Source organism: Physeter macrocephalus, chromosome 4 (assembly GCF_002837175.3).
Source record: "Physeter macrocephalus isolate SW-GA chromosome 4, ASM283717v5, whole genome shotgun sequence".
Lineage (NCBI taxonomy): Eukaryota > Metazoa > Chordata > Mammalia > Artiodactyla > Physeteridae > Physeter > Physeter macrocephalus.
Window position 1 is genome coordinate 128331412 of NC_041217.1, and position 24530 is coordinate 128355941.

At 42.4% G+C, this 24530-nt stretch overlaps 1 protein-coding gene across 2 annotated transcripts in view; it reads right to left on the reverse strand.

The window, feature by feature from the left end:
• Nucleotides 1-1547: 1547 nt before the first annotated feature.
• The window catches only part of LEPROT (leptin receptor overlapping transcript), a 145420-nt gene continuing 122437 nt past the window's right edge, over nucleotides 1548-24530 (reverse strand). Inside the window, exons 2-5 of one of the 2 annotated variants that reach the window (XM_055084548.1) lie at nucleotides 19360-19400; nucleotides 13921-13996; nucleotides 12683-12869; nucleotides 1548-9333 (exon numbers count right to left, since the gene is read on the reverse strand). In XM_055084548.1, the coding sequence (XP_054940523.1) occupies nucleotides 9217-9333; nucleotides 12683-12869; nucleotides 13921-13996; nucleotides 19360-19375 (396 nt within the window). In that variant the 5' untranslated portion in view covers nucleotides 19376-19400 and the 3' untranslated portion in view covers nucleotides 1548-9216. Of the gene's footprint in view, nucleotides 9334-12682; nucleotides 12870-13920; nucleotides 13997-19359; nucleotides 19463-24530 lie in introns of those variants that run through there. The other variant, XM_007103135.4, reaches the window with a different exon arrangement.

Consider the following 24530-nt stretch of genomic DNA (forward strand, 5'->3'; position numbering starts at 1 on the left):
ACAAAAGACTTGTATGCAGAAAATTATAAGACACTGATGAAAGAAATTAAAGATGATACAAATAGATGGAGAGATATACCGTGTTCTTGGATTGGAAGAATCAACATTGTGAAAATGACTCTACTACCCAAAGCAATCTACAGATTCAATGCAATCCCTATCAAACTACCACTGGCATTTTTTACAGAACTAGAACAAAAAATTTCACAATTTGTATGGAAACACAAAAGACCCCGAATAGCCAAAGCAATCTTGAGACCGAAAAATGGAGCTGGAGGAATCAGGCTCCCTGACTTCAGACTATACTACAAAGCTACAGTCATCAAGACAGTATGGTACTGGCACAAAAACAGAAATATAGATCAATGGAACAGGAGAGAAAGCCCAGAGATAAACCCCCACACATGATCACATTATTTTTGATAAAGGAGGCAAGAATATACAATAGAGAAAAGACAGCTTCTTCAATCAGTGGTGCTGGGAAAACTGGAGAGCCTAGATATGAAAGAATGAAATTAGAACACTCCCTAACACCATACACAAAAATAAACTCAAAATGGATTAAAGACCTAAATGCATATACAGATAGCCATAAAACACATGAAAGAATGCTCAGTATCACTAATCATGAGAGAAATGCAAATCAAAACTACAATGAGGTATCATCTCAAACCAGTCAGAATGGCCATCATCAAAAAATCTACAAACAGTAAATGCTGGAGAGGGTGTGGAGAAAAGGGAACCCTCTTGCACTGTTAGTGGGAATGTAAATTGATACAGCCACTATGGAGAACAATATGGCGTTTCCTTAAAAAACTGAAAATGGAACTACTATATGACACAGCAATCCCACTACTGGGCATATACCCTGAGAAAACCGTAATTCAAAAAGAGTCATGTACCACAATGTTCATTGCAGCACTATTTACAATAGCCAGGACATGGAAGCAACCTAAGCGTCCATCGACAGATGAATGGATAAAGATGTGGCACATATATACAACAGAATATTACTCAACCACAAAAAGAAATGAAATTGAGTTATTTGTAGTGAAGTGGATGGACCTAGAGTTATGGCGTTTCCTTAAAAAACTGAAAATGGAACTACTATATGACACAGCAATCCCACTACTGGGCATATACCCTGAGAAAACCGTAATTCAAAAAGAGTCATGTACCACAATGTTCATTGCAGCACTATTTACAATAGCCAGGACATGGAAGCAACCTAAGCGTCCATCGACAGATGAATGGATAAAGATGTGGCACATATATACAACAGAATATTACTCAACCACAAAAAGAAATGAAATTGAGTTATTTGTAGTGAAGTGGATGGACCTAGAGTCTGTCATATAGAGTGAAGTAAGTCAGAAAGAGAAAAACAAATACCATATGCTGACACATATATATGGAATCCAAAAAAAAACTGATACATTTTTATTTTTTTTGTAGTTCAAAGAGTTCATTCACTCATTCATTATGTTTTGCAGATTTATTGAAATGCAATTCACATACCATAATACTCACCCATTTAAAGTGTGCAGTTCAGTAGTTTTTAGCATAGTCAAAGAGTTGTGCAAACATTATCACAATCAATCTAGAACATTTTTCTCACCTAAGTTTGTACCACACTTTTCAGTTGATAGACATTCAAGTTGTTTCCTCTTTGTTTGTTTGACTTTTTGTTTTTTGTGTTTTTTTATTAAGATGAAATTTACCTACTACACAATTCACCTTTGTAAAGTGTACAGCCCAATGACTTGTAGTATATTCAAAAGCTGTGCAATCATCACCACTAATTCCAAATCATTTTCATCACCACAAAAAGAAACCCATACCCATGAGCAGTCATTCTTCATTACCCTTTCCCTCAGTCCCTGGCAACTACATATCTACCGTCTATTTCTGTTTATTCTGGACATTTCATATAAATAGAATTATATAATATATGGGGTTTTGTGACTGTTTTTTTCCCACTTAACATGATGTTTACAAGGTTCATACATGTTGTAGCATTTATCGACACTTCATCTCTTTTTATGGCTGAAAAATATTCCATTGTATGGATAGACCACATTATCCATTCATCAGCTGATAGACATTTGGATTGTTTCTACTTTCCAATTTGGGCTATTATGAATAATGCTGCTATGAACATTTGTATTCAAGTTTTTGTGTGATATATGTTGTCATCTCTCTTGGGTATGTGCCTAGGAATGGATTTGCTGGGTTGTATGGTAACTCAATGTTTAACATCTTGAAGAACTTCCAAAATCTTCTATAGTGGCTACACCATTTTATATCCCCACCAGCAACTTACAAGGGCTCTGACTTTATCCTATCCTCGCTAACACTTGTTATTGTCTGTCTTTTTGATTCTAGTTATCCTAGTGGATGTGAAGCTCATACTGGTTTGGATTTCCATTTCCCTGATGTCTAATGATGTTGAGCATCTTTTCATGTGCTTATTGGCCATTTGCACATCTTTGGAGAAATGCCTATTCAGAACCTGTGTCTATTTTTCAACTGGGTTGTCATTTTACTATTGAAGTGGGATGAGACGTCAGTGGATCAGAGGGGTGACATGATCTGATTTACATTTTACAGGCTCACTCATGCTGCTCTGTTGAAACTAGCCTTAAGCGGGAAAAGGGCAAAAGCAGGGAACCAGTTAGGAGGTTAGTGCAATAACCCAAGTAAGACCATACTGTCTTGAACCACTAGTAGCAGCAAAGGTATGAGAAGTGTTTTGATTCCAGATACATTTGAAGCTAGAAGCAACACGATCTCCTGATGGAGTGCCTGGGGGATGTGCAGTAATGAGATGTTCTAAAACACTCCAGGTCTTTTGTTCTGGAGAACCGGGAATAATAGGAAGTGTCAGGAGTTTTGATTTTGGACATGCTAAGTTTGAGATGCCTATTAGGCATCCGAGTAGAGAGATGATGTTGGCAGTCAGATATACAATTCTGGGATTTAGAGAAGTCCGGGCTGGAGGTTAACATGTGTGAGTCAGCTGCCTAGAAAAGGTAAAGCCATGAGACAGCATGAGATAAGCAAGTCAGTGAGTGTAGATACAGAATAGGAAAGGTTTTTGTTGAATAAATGAAAAGTTGACTCTTTGATGTATGTTTTACATATATGTGTGTTATAATTTTCTATTAACTAAATTTCAACTTAGGTTTGTGGGAAGGGTATTAATCCTGTAGTGACTTATGACACTAATTAGTGCTCAAAAATATGTTTTATGTGACACCTCGCATTCATCCCTCAAAGATGGGTCCAAAAAGTCCCATCTTCAAACAGCCTGTGTATCTGCCCCACAACCTTCAACTTCCCCTTATTGACAAGCTGCAGTAAAAGAGGAGATAAATGTTGATGCCAGTGTTTGGTGGGGACCCTCTGTTTTAGAGCCTTTAACTAGGTGCTCTCAGAGTGACAGGAAACCTCCATGACATGAGAGACAAGCACAGGCAAAGTGGGTAGATTACAGAGGTGCTTCATAGCACACTGTGGGGACGTGGGCTATAGAGCATCAGCTTAGGTACCACTGTAAGGCCCCATGGCAAATACTAAGTGTGGTACCTTGAGTAAATCAAGCATCCAATTAAAACCTGCATTTAAATTTCATTTGACTCAATTCCATCAGCAGCAAGTGGATTTCAGCAAGAGCATCAGCAAGGAACCGCAAATGGTGAGGCTGCAGGAGTGATGGTTAGAAGCACTGGAGAATTTTGGATTCGTCAGAGGAACAAGCATACAGTTTTGGGAGCAGGGCTGTAAGAATCATGAAACTTTACAGAATATGGTGATAAAATTTGTTTCTCAACTGCACAGGACATGAAAGTGTTGAGGCAGAAGCATGGATGTGCATTTATGCTTTAAATTATTAAATGAAATAATTGTCTAGCTAAGGTTGAACTGATGGTTTTATTGTTTAATTATTCTGAGGACAAAAAAAATGAATGAGCAACTTTTGATTTAATAATATCTAATAATTAATTTGGAAGTGTGAGAAACAGCTATAAATATCCAATTTCAGGACTTCCCTGGTGGTCCAGTGGATAAGACTCCACGCTCCCAAGGCAGGGGGGCCCAGGTTCAATCCCAGCTCAGGGAAATAGATCCCTCATGCATGCTGCAAGTATGAGTCCGCATGCCGCAACTAAGAAGTCTACATGCCACAACTAAAAAGATTCTGCATGTCTCAACTAAGGCCCGGCACAGCCCAAATAAAATAATTAAATAAATATTTTTAAAAATTATCCTGTTTTGATAAAGAGATAAGTCAACAGTGAAGAGCTACTATGTGCCATGTCTTCAGTTGTGTTCTTTCCCAAGTGAGTAATCTCAAGATTAAGACCACTTTGCCTATATGCCCAGTATTGAGGATGAATCCTTGTTTCAAAATGGTCATCTATTAATTTTGCACTATGCCTGGTGACTACAGGGGAATGAACTGAAATTCATTTTCTACAAAGTTAACACTTTTTAAAAATGTGGGGAAAGGCTGGAAATTTTAATTCTTTGCACCTATATTTCTTTTTTAAAAAACAGATATTTGTTTCCTACTTCAGCAAAAACAAAGAAGAGGAGGATGAAACGTGACTAATAACCTAAATGGAAATTTTTTAGAGCCATTGTAGGAAGAAAATAAGAAAATAACTTTCCAGTTATGATTACTGGATAACAGATAAGACCTTTTTATTTACATTTAGCTGACCAAAAAAATAGGCAAGTATTTTTTAAAAAAATCTCAAGACAGAAGATGCTGTGTTTAAATAACAGGTACATGATTTCTCCAGACACATCCATTCTCAGCCCCAGACAAGGTCTCTCGATGCATCCAGCGTGCTTTTTCTAAATGAAAATTCTTATATACAAGCCCTTGGACCAGAGAAGATTCCTTGGGAACTATTTTTTCTTATGGGCATTTTACAGTGATGTTGGTATAACCGAATTTCTACTAAGAATTTAACTTTACGCTTAGTTGGGCAATACAACGAAATATCTGGCTCAGTTTCTTTATAATCTAACTAACTGCCTCAATCCACCTGTAAAACATCAGATCTTCCCCCAATGCTCTGTTTATAAGGGGGACATGTTACTCCTTAAGCAGTACTTTACATGTGTGCATTCTTCACTGTAGTGCACAAAATGACTCTTCAGAATATGTACAGCACTTTTTTAAAGTGTTGACTTTTTCTCTCTTTTCCAAAACAGCAAATTCTTGATTAACCATGTCCCACACAACCACCTTCAACCCTGGGATGTTAGCAAAGCTGTAACTAGGGACTCGACTCCTCCCGGTTACACACATTCTTGGACTACTTCTATCAACCACAATAAATATGGGCTCAAAACTAGACAAATTCTCCAAGTTTAATTGATTATCCAAACAAAAACACTGGGGAAAGAAATCTGCTGGTCTCCTTTCCAAATATAATGCATCCCAAAGTAAAATATAAAAGTTTTAGTTTAATAATGTACATAGAAGTCTTTGTTCAAGTATAAATGACAAGCTTGATTTTAAAGGAAATCACCCTCTGGTGGCCCAGGTGGAGAAAGAAAAAAAAAAAGAAAGAAAGAAAATCATCCCCATCATATGTACATAATTGCATTCTAAAGCAATCTTGGGGACCTTGCACACTGTGTTTGGGGTCACATGTCACTGCTCTTCTCCAGGAACATGGCCACATGAAAGCAGATTGTAACTCATTTGTTATTATACACTGAGATTTTTGCAAATAAGGTACTTCATGAGGCAGAATGGCAAAAAGGACATTTAAATGCAGAACTTATATTCATCTACAGGAATAATATTTCTCAGTTGTGAACTAATTACTATGCTTGGAAAATGCTAGCATCCTCATAAATATTTTGGTTAAATTATGGTGCAAAACTTGAATTTTGCAAACTTCGAAAAGGCACATTTTTGTGACATCTCCTAAGCATTTCTCTGAGAGCCTAAGGAATGCTATTAACTTCATGAAACATTTCACCCTCTAGAAGAGTCTTCATCAAGAAGATACCTTGAGGTAAAGACTTCCTGAGGACTGTAAGAAAAATCTGTGGGTTCATAAGTGGAGGAAAAGAAGCAACTATGAAATGTAGGACCAGCTGAGAACTCACCGTGAGGAAGGGATGAAGTGTGATAGGCTTGCTCCTGGCCCAAAATATTACTATCCTTCTATAAACTGCTGGAATGCTTTTTTCACTTTACTGTGGAACATTGCCATTTCTGCAAATGGGTTCCAAGGCATGCCCTTGTAAAAATGCAGCTGCAGCCCTGCATGGTAACTGCACGAGGCAGGTATGGATGCGTTCCAGATGTGGGGAAGATGATCACAGTCATTCATTCTTTCTGGGAAAGAGTATGAACCGACTGCTTTCTCCTTAAACATCACAAGGTATCAGCTCTACTAAGAAAACTGATTGGTAGAAGTAGAAAGGTGGGTGATTTGGGAATATGAAGAACCCCGGGAGGTGGGGCAGACTAAGAGGAAGCCTCCGAGTCAGGAGAGGAGGCCAGCAAACATCACAGGTTTAATGGACCCCAAGGGCATTAGGGGATAGAGAGGGCTGCAAAAATTGAAGCAAGAAAGACATTTGTTCTTAGGAAAGGAGGTGGAAATTTACACTTTCCTTCCTTCAAACTGTTCACACTACCCTGTTGCCAAGATCCAAAACTCAGGCATGTACTTTGAGTATTAAAGGTCAGCTATGTTAGGGTTTAGCCTTCCTCAGAAGGCTTGGCCTGATAACCCATGGTAGCATGATATTGTTTCTGTGGGAAAAGTGTTTCAAAGTGTAAGCCAGTTGTTTGGAACATGATAGAGAATCTCTTCCTAAGATTACTCACTTCTGGGCAATTCTTTACGTACATTCTCAGTTTTAGAATGTAATCAACGTGCTTTGAATCTCCAAAATATATTCTATAGTGTATAGAAAACAAATGAACCTTTTATAAGGAATTTTAAAATGCCCAACATTTGTGTTACCGAGATGAAACTTTTGTACCGTACATTCATATACAGCAATACTCCCTACTGACATTTATTACTTAAATGATACTAGGTGCTGCAGAATAAATGTCTCTGTTTCATACATATAGCAAATCCAATAATCTATCACTTCGATAAACCATTCCATTAGTAGGGAATAACTACAAATATTCTATATGCAAGTGCTTTATATCATCCTAGAAATACAATCAAGAGGCAATGCTTTAGGGCTACACATTAAGGCTACCTTGGTTATTTAAAATGTGTATAAGCAACAAGGGCATTTTTGCAAAAGGTAGTATAAATTAAACAGCATCTCCATCTTAGGAAAAGAAAAGCTATTACAAGCCAACTGCACATCCAAAATGGTATCTTACAACTTTCTGCTATTATTCTAATGCAGGACAGATTATTGCTCACAACTGCACATTTCAGAACACAAAGAAATTTTCATATTTTTGTTACCTTTTAAGCAAGGTGACATCAGAATAAAAACTTTTAAAATTAAGCTTTTCTTTTCTGTTAAAAGTAAAATTTATTACAATACAGTAAGTGTAAGTGTTATTTAAAATGCTGGTTAAAATTATAAAGTGTCTATATAATTTTTCTAATATAAATATTGGAAATAACAACTTTAACAGTTCTATACATACATAGTACATTGAAAACATAAAATCATGCATAAGGCTAAAATATCACTTTGCATATTATCCTTTTAGGTATCACTCTTGTCTTCTCCTGCTCCCAGCATCATTCCAGAATAGTAAGGGGTTACAAACTTCAAGGTTTCAGTGTCTTGAATGTATGTCTCTTATCACACATTAACAATGCTGTAAAATCATTGCTTATATTCTAATCACGTGGTTCTAGTTCCCATATTTCCCTTTCTCGATAGGCCTTGGACAAAAAGTTGAGCTAGAAAACCTGTGATTACAGGACCCAGCATGACATGAATTCTCAATGATTCATTTAAAAGTGGCATAAAGTGTTATATATATATATATACACACATATATATGTAAATATATATATTTTTTAAAAGTCCTACAGGACATGAAAGACAAGTACATCACATGTAAATAAAATGAAGCAGCTCACCCTCTGCTTGCTTACTTGGCTCCACATCTCTATAGAAAGGAGAAGCCGAGCCATGAAGAAGACAGGGCAAATCAGAACTGCTGCTAGTGTGTGTGTCTGGGGGGACCGGTGAAGGTGGGTGGGCAGCAGTACAGGGAAGGAACTGGGGAGAAATGTCAGATTATGAAGGGAAATTAAATGGCATTACTTATCCATTCTTCCCCATCCTGCTAAAGCAGGCGCCGGTTCCAGCCCAGCCTCCCTCCCCTGCCTCCCAGTGAGGGATCTGTCCCCCCAGCACTGTGAAGGCAGCCACTGCCTTTCAGACAATGTGAAGCCATAGCTGCTCTCTACTGAGAACACTTCACAAATGTGAGGAACAGCCTAGAAAGTATAGGTTTGGACAGTTCACAAATTCCAAGGACGGTCTGAAGTAGGCCTCAACACGAGGGGCAGGGGAAACAGTTTTTACAAGCAGCTAACGCCCAGAGAGGCAAAGGGGTTCAGCCAAGGGGAGGGCAATGCTTCTTCCTTCATGACGGCGCTTCTCAGACTTTAATGTGTCTGAGGTTCACTTGGGGTCTCATCAAAATGTATTAGGTTGAGGATGGGGCCCCAGACGCTGCATTTGTAATAAGCTCCTGTGCACCACACTTCGAGATGCTGTTGCTCTTGGTCTATGGACCACACTTGGAGAAGCAAGAGTCCGCAACATAAAGAGGGAGCCGCCTCTGTCTCTCTGGGACACAGGTATATCTTGGAAGTCCTGGGCAGAGCTGAGACAGCCCCAGCGCTATGTGCCCACTCAAGCACATCCCCGGGCCAAAGGTGGAGATGCAGCACACTGAGTGAGCAACTGCCTACAAGACTGAGTTAACATATTTTCTGAGAGCACCATGACTATATGAAAAGCTAAACAAATAACATAATTCAACTTGAGTAAATGGAGAGGTCTAATGGCTGGGAATAAAACTAACCTTTTCCCCATGTAGTCCTCCTTAAAGTGAACATGATTACAAAGGTATAAAGAAACAGTATATTAAATTTCATAGTAAAAGGCCACATGTGCACACATATACACACAGTATGAATTCTAAGAACTTAAATGCATTTTATCAGAATAAAGCACGTGCTACCACTGCTCCCAGCTAAAATCATCTCCTCTTCCAAATACAAGGAAAAAACCTTGAATTGTAAGGAAAATCACTGCATTGCCTGCCAGCACCAGGCCACAGGCTCCCCACTTGATCTGAAACACAAAAAAAGAGGATTAAATCTTTACTTTCTTTATACTGTACTCTTTGCAAATCTGTTATTTTCTGCTTTAGAAACATCCAATGACATATTACATAAAACTGCTAAAAGGCTTAATAATCTAATAGACAGGAGAGAGTCAACTGTTCAGTAATTAGTCTAATTACTTCGTGATGCTTATTAATTAAGTCTGGTATCATCCTTAACGTTCTCCCCATTAGACATATTTCTCTACTTGTTTTCAGTAGACAATGACTGCCTTAAGTAAAATACATGAAGCAAGATTACAAAGGGTCCAATTACAATATTGGGTACTGAAAGTTCTGTATGTATTGCCTTCTTTCATGAAAATAGGAATTGGAGAGGTTACAGATTGATTTGTTTCTTTTCTAGGCAAGAAAAGGTTTTAAATAATACTCTGCATGCAAATAAAAAGAGCTTTCCAGCAGGGCAGATAGTTTTCCAGAGGCACAGTTGGGGATGAGAGTACCCTCTAGTGGGCATTTTTTGTTTTAATTTAACAAAAAGAAAACATCAATGAAAGTTTCCTCATAAAACGTGATGCAGTATTTGAAAGTTAAAATAGAAATCTTTAGGGCAAAATTTAAGAAGTGGTAGTCTAAGGCACAAGAAGAATAAGATCATGAAAATATGACATCTAAAACCTTCCATGCAGACTTTCCTGATGGCGCAGTGGTTAAGAATCTGCCTGCCAATGCAGGGACGGGTTCGATCCCTGGTCCAGGAAGATACCACATGCTGCGGAGCAACTGAGCCTGCGCACCACAACTACTGAAGCCCATGCGCCGCAACTACTGAGCCCGCGTGCTGCAACTACTGAAGCCCGCGCTCCTAGAGCCCGTGCTCCGCAACAAGAGAAGCCACCGCAATGAGAAGCCCACGCACTGCAGTGAAGAGTGGCTTCGGCTCGCCGCAACTAGTGAAAAGCCCACGTGCAGCAACGAAGACCCAACACCGCCAAAAATAAATTTTAAAAAACAAAAAAACAAAAACTTCCATGCTTCTGTTATCTGGACAGAGTTCAAACTGGCCTGGCATTCCAGACCCTTCCCAGTCAGGCTTCCCCAGCCTTTCTATCCTCAATCTCAACCACTCCCTTTTTGCTTCATCATACTGGACTGCTCTTTATTCCACATACTGCATTTTTGCACTTGGGTGCCATTCCATACAATAGCCTTCCCTACTTTACTCAAAACATTATTTATCCTTAGAGGCCACATCAAATGCCAGTTGTAATTTCTCTCTTCTCGGTGCTCCTATGGCATTCTGATCATGTTTTAATGACCAAACACTTGGTATATTTATACTACACTTGTCCATCAGGCTAGTTTCTGTGCTCTTTGAGAACAGAGACAGTATCTGGTTCTTATTCCTAGTGTCCTACAAATAGCATATGCTCCAAAGATGTTTACTGCATGAATAAATAACACTTGTGCAGATCTGATATTCAATGCCCCAAGTAAGAGTTTCATAAAGTTGAAACAGTATGTAATTGGGGGAAATAAAAGCAAATAGTATGAAAGACAGTGAATGTCAAACAACTGAATAAATTATACCCGTAATGTGTATTTCAGAGACAAAAAGAAAAATTTTATATTGGATATCGATGAAATAAAGTGCATATTTTATGTCAAGACAAGAAAAAATTAAACATAAAAATGTTCTCTGCCTGTTTGGGCATCCTCCCTCCCCTTCAGTGTGTACTGTGCATCTGCATTAACCAGGTTTCCTTCGGAGATAACTTTCCTTTTTAATCTCATAAAGGGTCACAACTGCTTAGGAGATAACCTTCCTTCTTAATCCTGTAAGGGGCCACAATTACCCATGACCCACTACTTACTTTATACATGCCAATCTGGATTGAGTAAATTGTCAATAGTATGTCATTTGACATATAACCATTTGTCTCTAAAACTTATGTAACTGTGCTTTGATCTCTAACATGTGGAACAGTCGTCTCCCGGGTTATGATCCTCAGGTCGCCTCAAATAAAATTTTCCATTTCTTTTTTAGGTCGATGATTGATTATTTTTTTTCTTCAACAATATGAAGATGTCATCTTATTCACTGTATCTTCTAGTAGCTGTACAGTTGTCCCTCAATATATGCCTATTGTGTTGAGGATTGTGTCTATGATCTTATTTGCAGGAGAATTTGATATGTTGTGATTCATAATAAGAATTTGGTCTGTGTCCCCATTTCTTGCACAGAGCTTCTAAAACCCTTGGAATTTCCTAAGTGATGAGAGTGGTAAAGGTGACTTCTTTTATGTGAATGAGGTAACTTTGGAAAGCACCTAAGGATGGAAGCCGGTTGCAGGAGGAGACAACCATGTGACTAGACAGAACTTTCAGTCCCACCCCCCAACCTCCAGGGAGAGGGGGCTAGGGGGCTGGAGGTTGACTCGATCTCCAATGGCCAATGGTTTGATCCATCATGCCTGTGTAACGAAGCCTTCATGAAAACTCAAAAGCATAGGATTCGGAGAACTTCCAGGTTGATGATTTGCTGCTTTGGGGAAAGTGGTACCCTCAGAGAGGTCATGGGAGCTCCCTGGTCTTTCCCCACACCTTGCCCTATGCATCTCTACCATCTGGCTGCTTCTCAGTTATATCCTTTTACAACAAACTGGGAATCCAGTGAGTAAATGGGTTCCCTGAGTTCTAACAAATTAATCGAACCCAAGGAGGGGGCCACGGGAACCCCTAATTTATAGCCAGTCAGTCAGAAGCACAGGTAACAAGCTGGACCTGTGACTGGCATCTGAAGAGGGAGGCAGTCTTGCGGGACTGAGCCCTGAACCAGTGGAATCTGCTGCTATCTCCAGGTAGACAGAGTCAGAATTGAGCACCACCGTAGGACATGCAGCTGGTGTGGAAGAATTGTTCCTCAGTGGTGTGGGGAACAACCCCTCCGAACCACACACACACACACACACACACACACACACACACTGGAATTAGGTGATCAGGACCCCTTTTGATGTTGACTTTGGAACTAGAAGAGTATTGCTATAGTAGTCTCTGGATGGCCCTACAATAAAAGGTAGGGATTTCAGAACAATTCTAGAAAATAGCTTACAGTAGAAAAAGCAAGAAATCACTTGGTCTGGCTAAAAGTTGTAAGAGAAACAAATAAAGCATTCTGCAAACATGGGCAAGATACTGACAGGTAGCTCTAAATTGGGAGAATAGAGAAACTAAAAATATGCCTGGCCTTGAGGATTAAGTCAAAGCAGGGGAAATGAAATTTGTGGTTGCAGATGCAGGCCTGTGGAGTAAACTCAGCAATAACTGGGCAAAACAATAGACAACAAAACTTACCACGGCCACACGAGCAAGAATAACAGGAAATCCAAAGGCAGAAACAACAATTCCGGTAGTGAAAAAATAAGCCAGTTCCCGACAGGCACTACTTGTTGCATCGGAGTCATATGTTGCTCGTTTGGCAATGAAATAGGGGATGGGAGAGATGGCATGGAATATCAGGACAAACAAGGGCCAGTAAACACTGTTGGTTGCACCCAGAAGAAACCCAAAAGGAAAAGTTACAGTTACATCATAATTAAAGATATATTACTGTTTCAAAGTTAATATTACTTTAAATGTCTAGGTCAACGATTATTTTCATTTGTCACTATTAATACATGAGATGATTTCCACCAGGAACAGCTAAGAAGTAGCGATCATTAAAAATTACTAGTCCATTAATCTGTAGATAACTTATATTGTGTTAAGAAACAACTACACAATGTAAAATCTAGAATCTTTATTGTTTTCTGTATTATTGAGCTGTAATTTCTTTAGGGACAGAACCTTAACTTAGTCATCTTTGCTTTCCCTATAGAACATAGCACAGTGCCTTGCACATGCTAATTCAATAGAGATCTTTTGCATGCACGCAGGTAGAAACTTTCACTTGCTTGGAATAAAACCCAGATTCCTTGCGCTGGCCTACAAAGCCTCACATGATTTGGCCAATTTCTTCCGTTCATTCTGTGCCGTCTTCCCTTCGTTCGCTCAGTCTGTAGCCACGCCAGCCTTTCTGTTCCTTAAACACTCCCTCCACCTGAATGCCCTCCCCTGACTCATCAAGCCTGATAAGCTTATTTATCCACCAAGTCTCAGCTTAAAGACAACCTCTTCTATGCAGCCCTCCCTGACTCTCCCAGGGAAACTCAGAGTTACTTTCTCAAAGCTCTCACTGTACTCTGTACACTCTCTACTAGAGCTGTCAGCTTACTGACTGGACTGTTTACCTGTCTCTCACTCATAACTATAACTGTAAGCTCCTTGAGGACAGGACTGTGTCTCTTCATTCTTGTGTCACCAGCTGGTCCAGAGGAGGTTTTCAGTAAATGCTCAATAAATGAATACATCAATTTTAAAAAGAGCTTTTGTCTTCACAAATACAAGTGACCCAGGAAGGGACTGGGTTCATAATTTGGACTTCATTATCTCATCGGTTAGAGCTTGGTGCTAAACTGACCAAACTCCCTAATACCCATACTAACAGTGACAAAGACACACAAAAAATAGTTCTTTTGGAAATGATAACTTACCCATAATCCTCTAAGGCACATCCCAGCATAAGAAAAGTCAGCCCAATAGCCCCACTGAAGGATAATGCCACAAGAGCTGTGAAAAATAAAACCAAGAGTTATAAGCCCCAGTGGTTGTCAGGGACTGGGGGCGGGGGAAGAGGAATGGGGAGGGACTCTTTCGGGGTTGATGAAATGTCCTGGAATTAGAAAGTAGTAATGGTTGCACAGCCTCGTGAATATACTAAAACCCACAGAATTTTACACTTTGAAAAGGTTAACTTTGGGCTTCCCTGGTGGCGCAGTGGTTGAGAATCCGCCTGCCGATGCAGGGGACACGGGTTCGTGCCCCGGTCAGGGAAGATCCCACATGCAGCGGAGCGGCTGGGCCCGTGAGCCATGGCCGCTGGGCCTGCGCGTCCGGAGCCTGTGCTCCGCAACGGGAGAGGCCACAGCAGTGAGAGGCCCGCGTTACCGCAAAAAAAAAAAAAAAAAAAAAAAGGTTTATTTTATGACATGTGAATTATATCTCGATTTTAAATGTTTTAATAAAAAAAAGAATGCAGTGATTTCCTTATTTCATTGGTTGATGTTACATTTGACTAGCAAATGACCACCTATGTGCATCATTTTTAAATCATCAGGTGGAGAAAGAGCTCAAGCCTTTCCAGTACTCAACCCCTAGCTAACGTATGAATTCCCTCTATATTTGTCCCAAGAGCTAGCCAGCCATTTGATACAACTCCACTGAAGGGAAACTCACTACCACCTGAGGCAGGTCATTTCATTCTGATAGTCTTTAAATGCTGAAAACACTTTTTTCTTAAATTGAACCCCAAACTGCCTCCTAGTAATATATACCCTTTGATCATTGTGCCCTCCAAACCACAGTGCTTCAAGTATTTGAAGATTGGTGCTTCCCAATTAGTGTCCCCTGAATATTTATTCCCTGCATCTGTTACACTAATCTTTGAGGAGGCAGGAACATGCTGTTTTGTCCACCGCTGAGTGGGAGACAGAATGTGAGTTGTTAAAAAATCTTGAGCTCTGAGTCCCCAACATGGGTTCAAATCTTAACTCTGTCACTGACTGGCTGTGTGACCTTGGGTGGAAGGTGAACCTCTTTAAATCTGCTTTTTCACCTGTAAAATGCAAATAATGGTGCCACCTTATTAGGGAGTTTATGGGAATCAAATGAGATAATCTATGTAAAGTGCTTGGATGTGCTTTGATAAAGGTGGCAATCAAAAGCACAGGACACCGAATTATCCAAATATTCCTCTGAAAAAAACCCATAATACTCAAAATTAGTCACTGACTAAACTAATTAACATTTTGATTGCTTCCTTTTACTTTAAAGGCAATTTGGGGAGACTTTTATGGGAAGATACCAAGGTGATTTTAAAACATCTGGGAGTATACAGATGTTAGGGGACAAGGAAGCACTGTCAGTTTTATATATTTTTCCATTTAGCACATGCCACTTTTGGAAAAAAAAAATGTACAAAAGTAACTTGTCCCGTATTGTTTCATTACAGATGATCGTTTCCTCATTGGCTTTGCCCCCTGCCTGTGCCTGATCACCTGCACTACTCTCTCCTCTGGGAGACCATTCAAAGCTAGGAATCATAGATCTCTTCCTTCTGTTCTGGGACACCAGTCACTCAAAGGCAACAACTATATCGCCAGTTGATGCTCTTTACCCCCCTTTTTCTTTTTCAGGAATTGCATCCTCGGCCATCTCTTAAACTTGGAGCTAACCAGGAATAGAATTTCATCTCTCTTGTCACTTCACACTCTTGCTGGGACACTGCATTCAACCCAAAGCTCCCTGGTACCACAAGGACCCAGCTACATCTGATGCTGCAGCCCAGAGTAGGTCCTAAGAGCTTGGCCTGCACCTCCAACTCCAATCTGGACTTCTGTGGGTAGCCAACAAGGACCTCAAATTCATATGTGTAAAACTGAAACATCCCCACCTTCTCCTCCCAAACCCACACTTCTTCCCTTTGAAGGTTCTATCTTCAAAGACCGACACCAACCCTACACTCCGTTTTCTAGAAAATCAGTAAGTCAAGGTGACTCAGTCTCCCAAACCTCACTCAAACACACTGCTAAAGACTGAATGATTGGGCTTCCCTGGTGGTGCAGTGGTTAAGAATCCACCTGCCAATGCAGGGGACATGAGTTCGAGCCCTGGGCCAGGAAGATCCCACATGCCACGGAACAACTAAGACCGTGCGCCACAACTACTTAGCCTGCACTCTAGAGCCCGCGAGCCACAACTACTGAAGCCCGCGGGCCTAGAGCGGGTGCTCTGCAACAAGAGAAGCCACTGCAATGAGAAGCCCACGCACTGTAACAAACAGTAGCCCCGGCTCACCGCAACTAGAGAAAGCCCGCACACAGCAACAAAGACCCAACTCAGCCAAAAATAAATAAATAAATAATTTTTTTTTTTTTTTAAAGACTGAGTGATTGTGTCTCTCCCCACAAATTCATATATTAAATCCTAAAGTCCAATGAGATGGTGTTAGGAGGTGATTAGGTCATGAAGGTGGAGCCCTCGTCAGTGGGATTAGTACCCTTATAAAAAGGACTCCAAAGAGCTTCCTTGCCCTTTCTGCCATGTGAGGACACAGCAAAAAGATGGCTGTCTAGGAACCAGGAAGCAAGTCTTCACCAAACAACAAATCTGCTGGCACCTTGATCTTGGAGATGGAAATAAGAAATAAATGTTGTTTAAGCCACCCAGCTTATGGTATTTTTGTCCTAGCAGTCCTAAAGGACTAAGACAACCACCTCTTCTCTTGTGCCCTCAGCTACTGTCCCCGTGTAGACCCTTATCATCTGATGCCTGCCTTCATCTCATGACTCTGCCAATCCATCCTTCACACAGCAGACAATGATGTCTCAAATACATAAAGCTGGTGTCACCCCTTCACAGTTGCTTTCACAGCCTATGAGTTGTTCTAGCACTGGAGGCACACCTCTGCCATTGTTCTAGCACTGGAGGCGCACCTCTGCCCCGCGTCACATGTTCTCTCCACTTGGAATAAACTCTGCCCTCACCCCATCCTTTGCCAGGTGAAGCCTTACTGATCGTTTAAGATTCAGGTCAAGAATTGCCTCTTGAGCAAAAGTGGTCCCCTTCCTCCCTGCAGCAGGGTTCAATAATCCCACCTGTATTAATTTCCTAGGGCTGCTATTAATAATGTGCCACAAACTGGGTGGTTAAGAAGAACAGAAATGTATTCTCTCACAGTTCTAGGGGCTTGACACCTGCTCCCTCTGAAGGCTCTAAAGGAAGACTCCTTCCTTGCCTCTTCCTAACTCCTGGTAGTTGCCTGCAATCTTTGGTCCTCCCTGGCTTGCAGTTGCATCGTTCCAATTTCTGCCTCTGTCTTCATATGGTATTCTTCCTATATGTCTCCATGTCCAAATTTCCCTTTTCTTATAAGGACACTAGTCCTTGGGTTAGCGTCCAACTAATCCAATATCATCCTAACTTGATTACATCTGCAAAGACCCTATTTCCATATAAGGTCGAATTCACAGATACTGGGAATCAGAACTTGAACATATTTATTTGGGGGACACATTCAACCTACAATGCCATCTTTGTGCTCCCATTGTATCTGAGCTCACCTTAGACATTTAAACAGTAACAATTATTTCCAGCTCTGTCAAACAACAATAACTTCTCATTTATCTTTTTATTCCAAGCCTCAGGCATACAGTAGTCCCTCTTTAAAAGTTGAATAATCTGCAGAAAGCTTCCTTTCCTTAGTCCTTTTGCATTTCATAGCCTATCTTCCTTGTTACTGTATCACAATTTCTAACACATTCACACATAAACATTATTATGTGATAGTTTCTGGGCATGACTAAACACAGCGTAGTGCTGATACTTGTCATCTGCTTTCTGCATTGGCTTCAAACGGATATATTTCACAATGGACACTGTCCAAGTAAATCATGTTTACTAAATTAATGCCGAATATAAAAGTCAGCCAGAAATAATTTTAAAATGTTTCTGCTACTAACAGTTTCACACTCAGCTAAATTTCAGAGTGAACACACACGTGTACAAAGACACCCATACGCATGTTTACAGCACATGTTGATTAACTGGAGAGGGAAGATCTTTGGGTACGAATATCAAGGATAGGAACTCCCACGTGGAAAGAGTTATGCTACTCTATTCAAAAGATTAGAAATCTAAGGGAGTCCTACCAAACCAACAAGAAGCCTTCCAATAACCTCTCCTACAACTGTCATTCTCCATTCCTCTGAAGGCAAATAAATGAGGGAACTGGTGTTCTTGGTACCCCTTTTTAAATCAACTGCCCCATTCAAAAACACGTACTGCACAACGACCTACTGTATAGCACAGGGAACTATATTTAATATTTTGTAATAACCTATAAGGGGGCAAAAATCTGAAAAAGAATATATATATAAAACTGAATCACTTTGCTGTATACCATAACCTCTCCTACAACTGTCATTCTCCATTCCTCTGAAGGCAAATAAATGAAGGAACTGGTGTTCTTGGTACCCCTTTTTAAATCAACTGCCCCATTCAAAAACACGTACTGCACAACGACCTACTGTATAGCACAGGGAACTATATTTAATATTTTGTAATAACCTATAAGGGAAGAGAATCTGAAGAATATATTATATATATATATGAATAGCTGTGCTGTAGACCTGAAACTAACACGATATTGTAAATCAACTACACTTGAATTTTTAAAAAAGTCCTGCACAAACGCAACCTTCTTGTCTGTCCATAAATGAATAAACGCTGATGAAAGCAGCGATAAAATTCCACCTAATCTACTCTCCACAATTAAGACCAATACAGCATTTCAGGGCGCTTTCCGCTGACACCCGCCTGCAGCCAACTCTGCCTAGTTGGAAGAATCATCGGGAACAACAGATTTAAGTGCCCCAGTGCCGAGACAATGGCTCCGCTGGAAGAAACGGGAAACTCAGCGAAGCGGCAGGAAAAGGGAGGAGAGGCATTAGGGTGGACATGTCAGGAAGTGAAAGCCCAGTTTAAAACTCGGCAGAGGAGGGGGTGGGGGGACGCTCCCAGGAACTGGGAAGGAATCGGGGAGGTGATGCCCCCCGGGGCTAGCCGGGGTCTCCCAGGGAGGAACTGCTCCCGGCGAGGGCTCCGCCTGCAGCGACCCGGACACTCCGGGCGAAAGCGTGAAGGCCAGTATCCTTGCAGAAAAAGGGTTGAGGTTCCCCAAAACACGTCTCCACCCGTACCCCAAGGGGCGAAGGGAGCAGGCGAGCTGCTTCCCACCGGGAAATGAGGGAGGGGTGGCAGGTCTGGGGGAGGCCGTTCCCCACCCACTCGCTGAAGGAGCAGCTCCAGGCTCAGCCCGGAGCCGAGGCGGCGATCCCACGGCAGGACCAGCGAGCCGGGGACCTCGGAAGTACCTTTAACGCCCGCCATGTCTCCCGAGCTGGGGCCGCGGCTGCTTCCGGCTTCTTGCCACGGCCCCTGCCCCCGCGCAGGCCCGGTCCATGGCGGTACCTAGGGTGCCGAGCCCGCCCAGCCACGCAGAGCTCCGCCCCTGCCGAGCCAGATCTCCCCCGTCCCCGCCACTCAGAACCCCGCCCCTGCCGGTTCCGATAGATCGTCCCCACGGCTCAGCCACTCAGAGCCCCGCCCCTGCTGGTCTCCACCCCGGCCACTCAGAACCCGCCCCTGCCGGTCTCGATCGACGGTCCCCCAGGCCCAGCCACTCAGAGCCCCGCCCCTGAGGGTCCCGATCTCCGCCTCCCACCCCCCGGCCCAGTCACTCAGAGCCCCACCCCTGCCCGTCCCATTCTCCCCCATGCCCAGCCACCCAGAGCCCCGGCCCTGCCGGTCCGAGCCCGCCCCCGCCACTCAGAACCCGCCCCGACCCTCAGAGGTCTCCACCCCGGCCACTCAGAACCCGCCCCTGCCGGTCTCGATCGACGGTCCCCCAGGCCCAGCCACTCAGAGCCCCGCCCCTGAGGGTCCCGATCTCCGCCTCCCACCCCCCGGCCCAGTCACTCAGAGCCCCACCCCTGCCCGTCCCATTCTCCCCCATGCCCAGCCACCCAGAGCCCCGGCCCTGCCGGTCCGAGCCCGCCCCCGCCACTCAGAACCCGCCCCGCCCCTCAGAACCCGGCCCCTACCCCGATCACGCTGATAGGCTTGCCATGCAAACCCGCTCTCTCTCCGTAGCTGCGACTTTGCTCCACTAGCTCTCCTGCTAGGTCCTAAGCATCTGCATAATCCCGGAAGTGGCCCCAAGCTCCTCTCGTCCATCTGTGGCTGGGACCCTGGCTCCGCCGAACCGCTAGGTACGCGGGCCCAGACGCTCCCCCGCAGCCCACTCGGGACGCGTCCAGCACGGCGCGGAAGGAATCTCTGCGTGAGGGTGGAGAAGATGGAGAGGGGACTCGGAAAATTACAGTCGGTAGAGGAGGAAGGAATGCCCTCTTACTCTGGCGTTACATTCTCGAACCCTAGCGTGCGTTTGTGTGCCTGTCTGCGTTTACGTAGCTGTGGCTATGGCGGAGGTAGGGATGGGGACACCAGAGAAGAGGCCCCGAAGATCCTGTTGTTTGTCTGGCCTTGCCTTGCTTAATACCAACTTGAGCACTTTTCGAGCACTAGCGTTTTCTTCGTTACACCCTGGTTTATCTATAGAGACAAAAACCGATAAGCTGTTTTGAGTCTGAGGCTTTCATGAACCTTTAAATAAATAGCTGTTATTTTTATTCTTGGGGCCTCAAGGTCTGTAGGTAAACAAGGCCAATTTAGACTTCACAGGGCCATTTCGTACTTTTCTCACAGGAACAGAGTTGTCGTGGTGGATACAATCTGCAAGAGACGTTAAATACCATGTGGTCCAAGCGCTTCATTCTACCTTTACGAAAAGAGGCTCAGGAGGGATAGGACTTGCCTGCTTCACACAGCTCTTTGGAGAAGGTTGGATTATGGGCCACTTATCTCTTATTCTAGCTAAGAAGTCCTCCACCTTATGGTGCTGCTCCTCTTCTATTGCTTTTTCTTAATTTTCAACGACTGAAAGATAAAGGGGTTCGTGGGAATCCAGGTTCCCCTGACGGTATAAGTACAAATTCTCACCACCACCACCTTTCAGGATCCGTGCTCGGTTCCCTTCCCTTTTTCAAAACTGTACACTGAGCATGTTATTGTCTCCACACAACGTTTAATTACTTGTGAGTTTATTTTTCTAGCTCCTCCCATTTCTCCTCATAGATGGAAAGTACACTTATTAAAAACTGTGTTGCTCTGATGGTTGCCAGAGGAGAGGGGCGTGTGAAGTGGGGAAAACAGGTGAAGGGGATTAAGAGGTACAAATTTCCAGTTAGAAAATAAGTTAAGGCATGGGGATGTAGTATACAGCATAGGGAATATAGACAATAACACTGTACTTTGTATAGTGACAGATGGTAGCTAGACTTATGGTGATCATTACTATGTTGCACACCTGAAATTAATACAATATTGTAAGTCAATTATACTTCAATTTTAAAAATTAAAAAAAAAAACTTTATCACACACCCATGTGTATACCACCAAGACTTAGAAATACAATATTACATATATAGTTGAAGACTCCTGTCATCCCCTCTCAATTCTATTCCACTCCTATCCTCTAAAGAGGTAACTATTCTTAATGTATTTATAATTCCCATACATACTTCTATCCTTTTATGATATAAATGTATAAAAAAATTGTCTTGCACATGATTACATTTTGTATAGATGGCATAATACATGCTTCTATAATTTGTTTTTTCCCTCAACACTGTTTTTGAGATATATTGATAGTGTTACAGAAAACTCTAGTTAATTCATTTTGAGTGCTGTGTAACATTCCATTAAATGACCATACCAGAAAACAAACAAACAAACAAAACTGTGTTGCTAATCCCTGGCTCACTGCAGAGCTTGCAGATCCAGAATTACACTGCATTCTTTACTTTGTAGCCTGCAATCTATTCAGGGTCATTGAGAACTTCTCTTTCCCTATGTTGAGTTAAAGCACTCAGGGGAAAGTGCCTACCACCCAAACCCTGGAAGCCTGGGTTTTTGCTCCCGTACTGAAGTGCAAAGCTGCACTCATGAGGAAGACTCTCCTTAACTGATGATTTTCCATGGGGTCAAATCTCCCATTTCCCCTTCCATTCCCAATCACCCAAAAGGTGTCTAGAAAACCATATGTAAGGGTTTGCCAAAGCATTCCATGTCAGCCTGAGGCCAGTCCCATGGAAGGGAAATGATTTTGGAGAAAAGTGACATTACTTCAGAGGCACAGCTTGGTTTGAGTACTGCCTTGGGCTTAGCAGTAAGAAACTGGAAGATAGTAAGAAGCAAAAAGGTAAGGAGTTTGTCCCAGGGTAACGTCTGGAATCAGAAAAATGCAGAGACGTTATTTGTCTCCAACAACTTTTCTGCCCATACCAGCTGTCCTTTCCAGTTTACAAAGCACTTAAAAGAGAAAGCCATCTTGCCAGAGGCTTTAACCATCCTGAGAAAATCTGCTTTCCTCTTGCCAAGTGTTCACTGAAAAACTGTTCTTCTACTTACCCATTCTATGTTTCCTCAACAATAAAAGAGGGGCCTTTATTGAGGGGGATTGGTTGAAGATGGCGGAGTAGAAGGATGTGCGCTCTCTCCCTCTTGCGAGAGCACCAGAATCACAACTAACTGCTGAACAATCATCAACAGGAAGACACTGGAGCTAACCAAAAAAGATATCCCACATCCAAAGACAAAGAGAAGCCACAATGAGACGGTAAGAGGGGCACAATCACAATAAAATCAAGTCCCATAACTGCTGGGTGGGTGACCCACAACCTGGAGAACAATTTTCCACAGAAGTCCACCCACTGGAGTGAAGGTTCTGAGCCTCACATCAGGCTTCTTAACCTGGGGGGCTGGCAACGGGAGGAGGAATTCTAAGAGAATCAGACTTTGAAGGCCAGCGGGATTTGATTGCAGGACTTTGACAGGACTGAGAGAAAAAGAGACTCCACTCTAGGAGGGCACACACAAAGTAGTGTGCGCATCAGGACTCAGGGAAGGAGCAGTGATCCCATAGGAGACTGAACCAGACCCACCTGCTAGTGTTGGAGGGTCTCTTGCAGAGGAGGGGGGCAGCTGTGGCTCACTGCAGGGATAAAGACACTGGCAGCAGAAGTTCTGGGACATACTCCTTGGTGTGAGCCCTCCTGGAGTCCGCCATTAGCCCCATCAAAGAGCCTTAGTCTCCAGTGCTGGCTTGCCTCAAGCCAAACAAACAAAAGGGAGAGAACTCAGCCCCACCCATCAGCAGACAAGCGGATTAAAGTTTTACTGAGCTCTGCCCACCAGACCAACACCCAGCTCTACCCACCACCAGTCCTTCCCATCAGGAAGCTTGCACTAGCCTCTTAGGTAGCCTCAGAGGGCAGGTAGCAGAAGCAACAACTACAATCCTGCAGCCTATGGAACAAAAACCACATTCACAGAAAGATAGACAAAATGAAAAGGCAGAGGACTATGTACCAGATGAAGGAACAAGATAAAACCCCAGAAAAACAACTAAATGAAGTGGAGTTAGGCAACATTCCAGAAAAAAGAATTCAGAATAACAATAGTGAAGATGATCCAGGACGTCAGAAAGAGAATGAAGGCAAAGATTGAGAAGATGGAGGCAAGGATATACAATGGAGAAAAGACAGTCTCTTCAATAAGTGGTGCTGGGAAAACTGGACAGCTACATCTAAAAGAATGAAATTATAACACTCCCTGACACCATACACAAAAATAAACTCAAAATGGATTAAAGACCTAAATGTAAAACTACAATGAGGTATCACCTCACACCAGTTAGAATGGGCATCATCAGAAAATCTACAAACAACAAATGCTGGAGAGGGTGTGGAGAAAAGGGAACCCTCTTGCACTGTTGGTGGGAATGTAAATTGATACAGCCACTATGGAGAACAGTATGGAGGTTCCTTAAAAAACTAAAAATAGAATTACCATATGACCCAGCAATCCCACCACTGGACATATACCCAGAGAAAACCATAATTCAAAAAGACACATGTACCCCAGTGTTCATTACAGCACTATTTACAATAGCCAAGTCATGGAAACAACCTAAATGCCCATCGACAGCTGGATGGATAAAGAAGATATGGTACATATATACAATGGACTATTACTTAGCCATAAAAAGGAACGAAATTGGGTCATTTGTAGAGAAGTGGATGGACCTAGAGACTGTCATACAGAGTGAGGTCAGAAAGAGGAAAACAAATATCGTATATTAACACATATATGTGGAATCTAGAAAAATGGTACAGATGAACTGGTTTGCAAGGCAGAAATAGAGACACACATATAGAGAACAAATGTATGGACACAAAGGAGGAAAGCGGGGTGGGGGGTGGGATGAATTGGGAGATTGGGATTGACATATATACATGAATATGTATAAAACAGAAAACTAAAAGGAACCTGCTGTATAAAAATAAATAAAATTCAAGGGCTTCCCTGGTGGCGCAGTGGTTGCGCGTCCGCCTGCCGATGCAGGGGAGCCGGGTTCACGCCC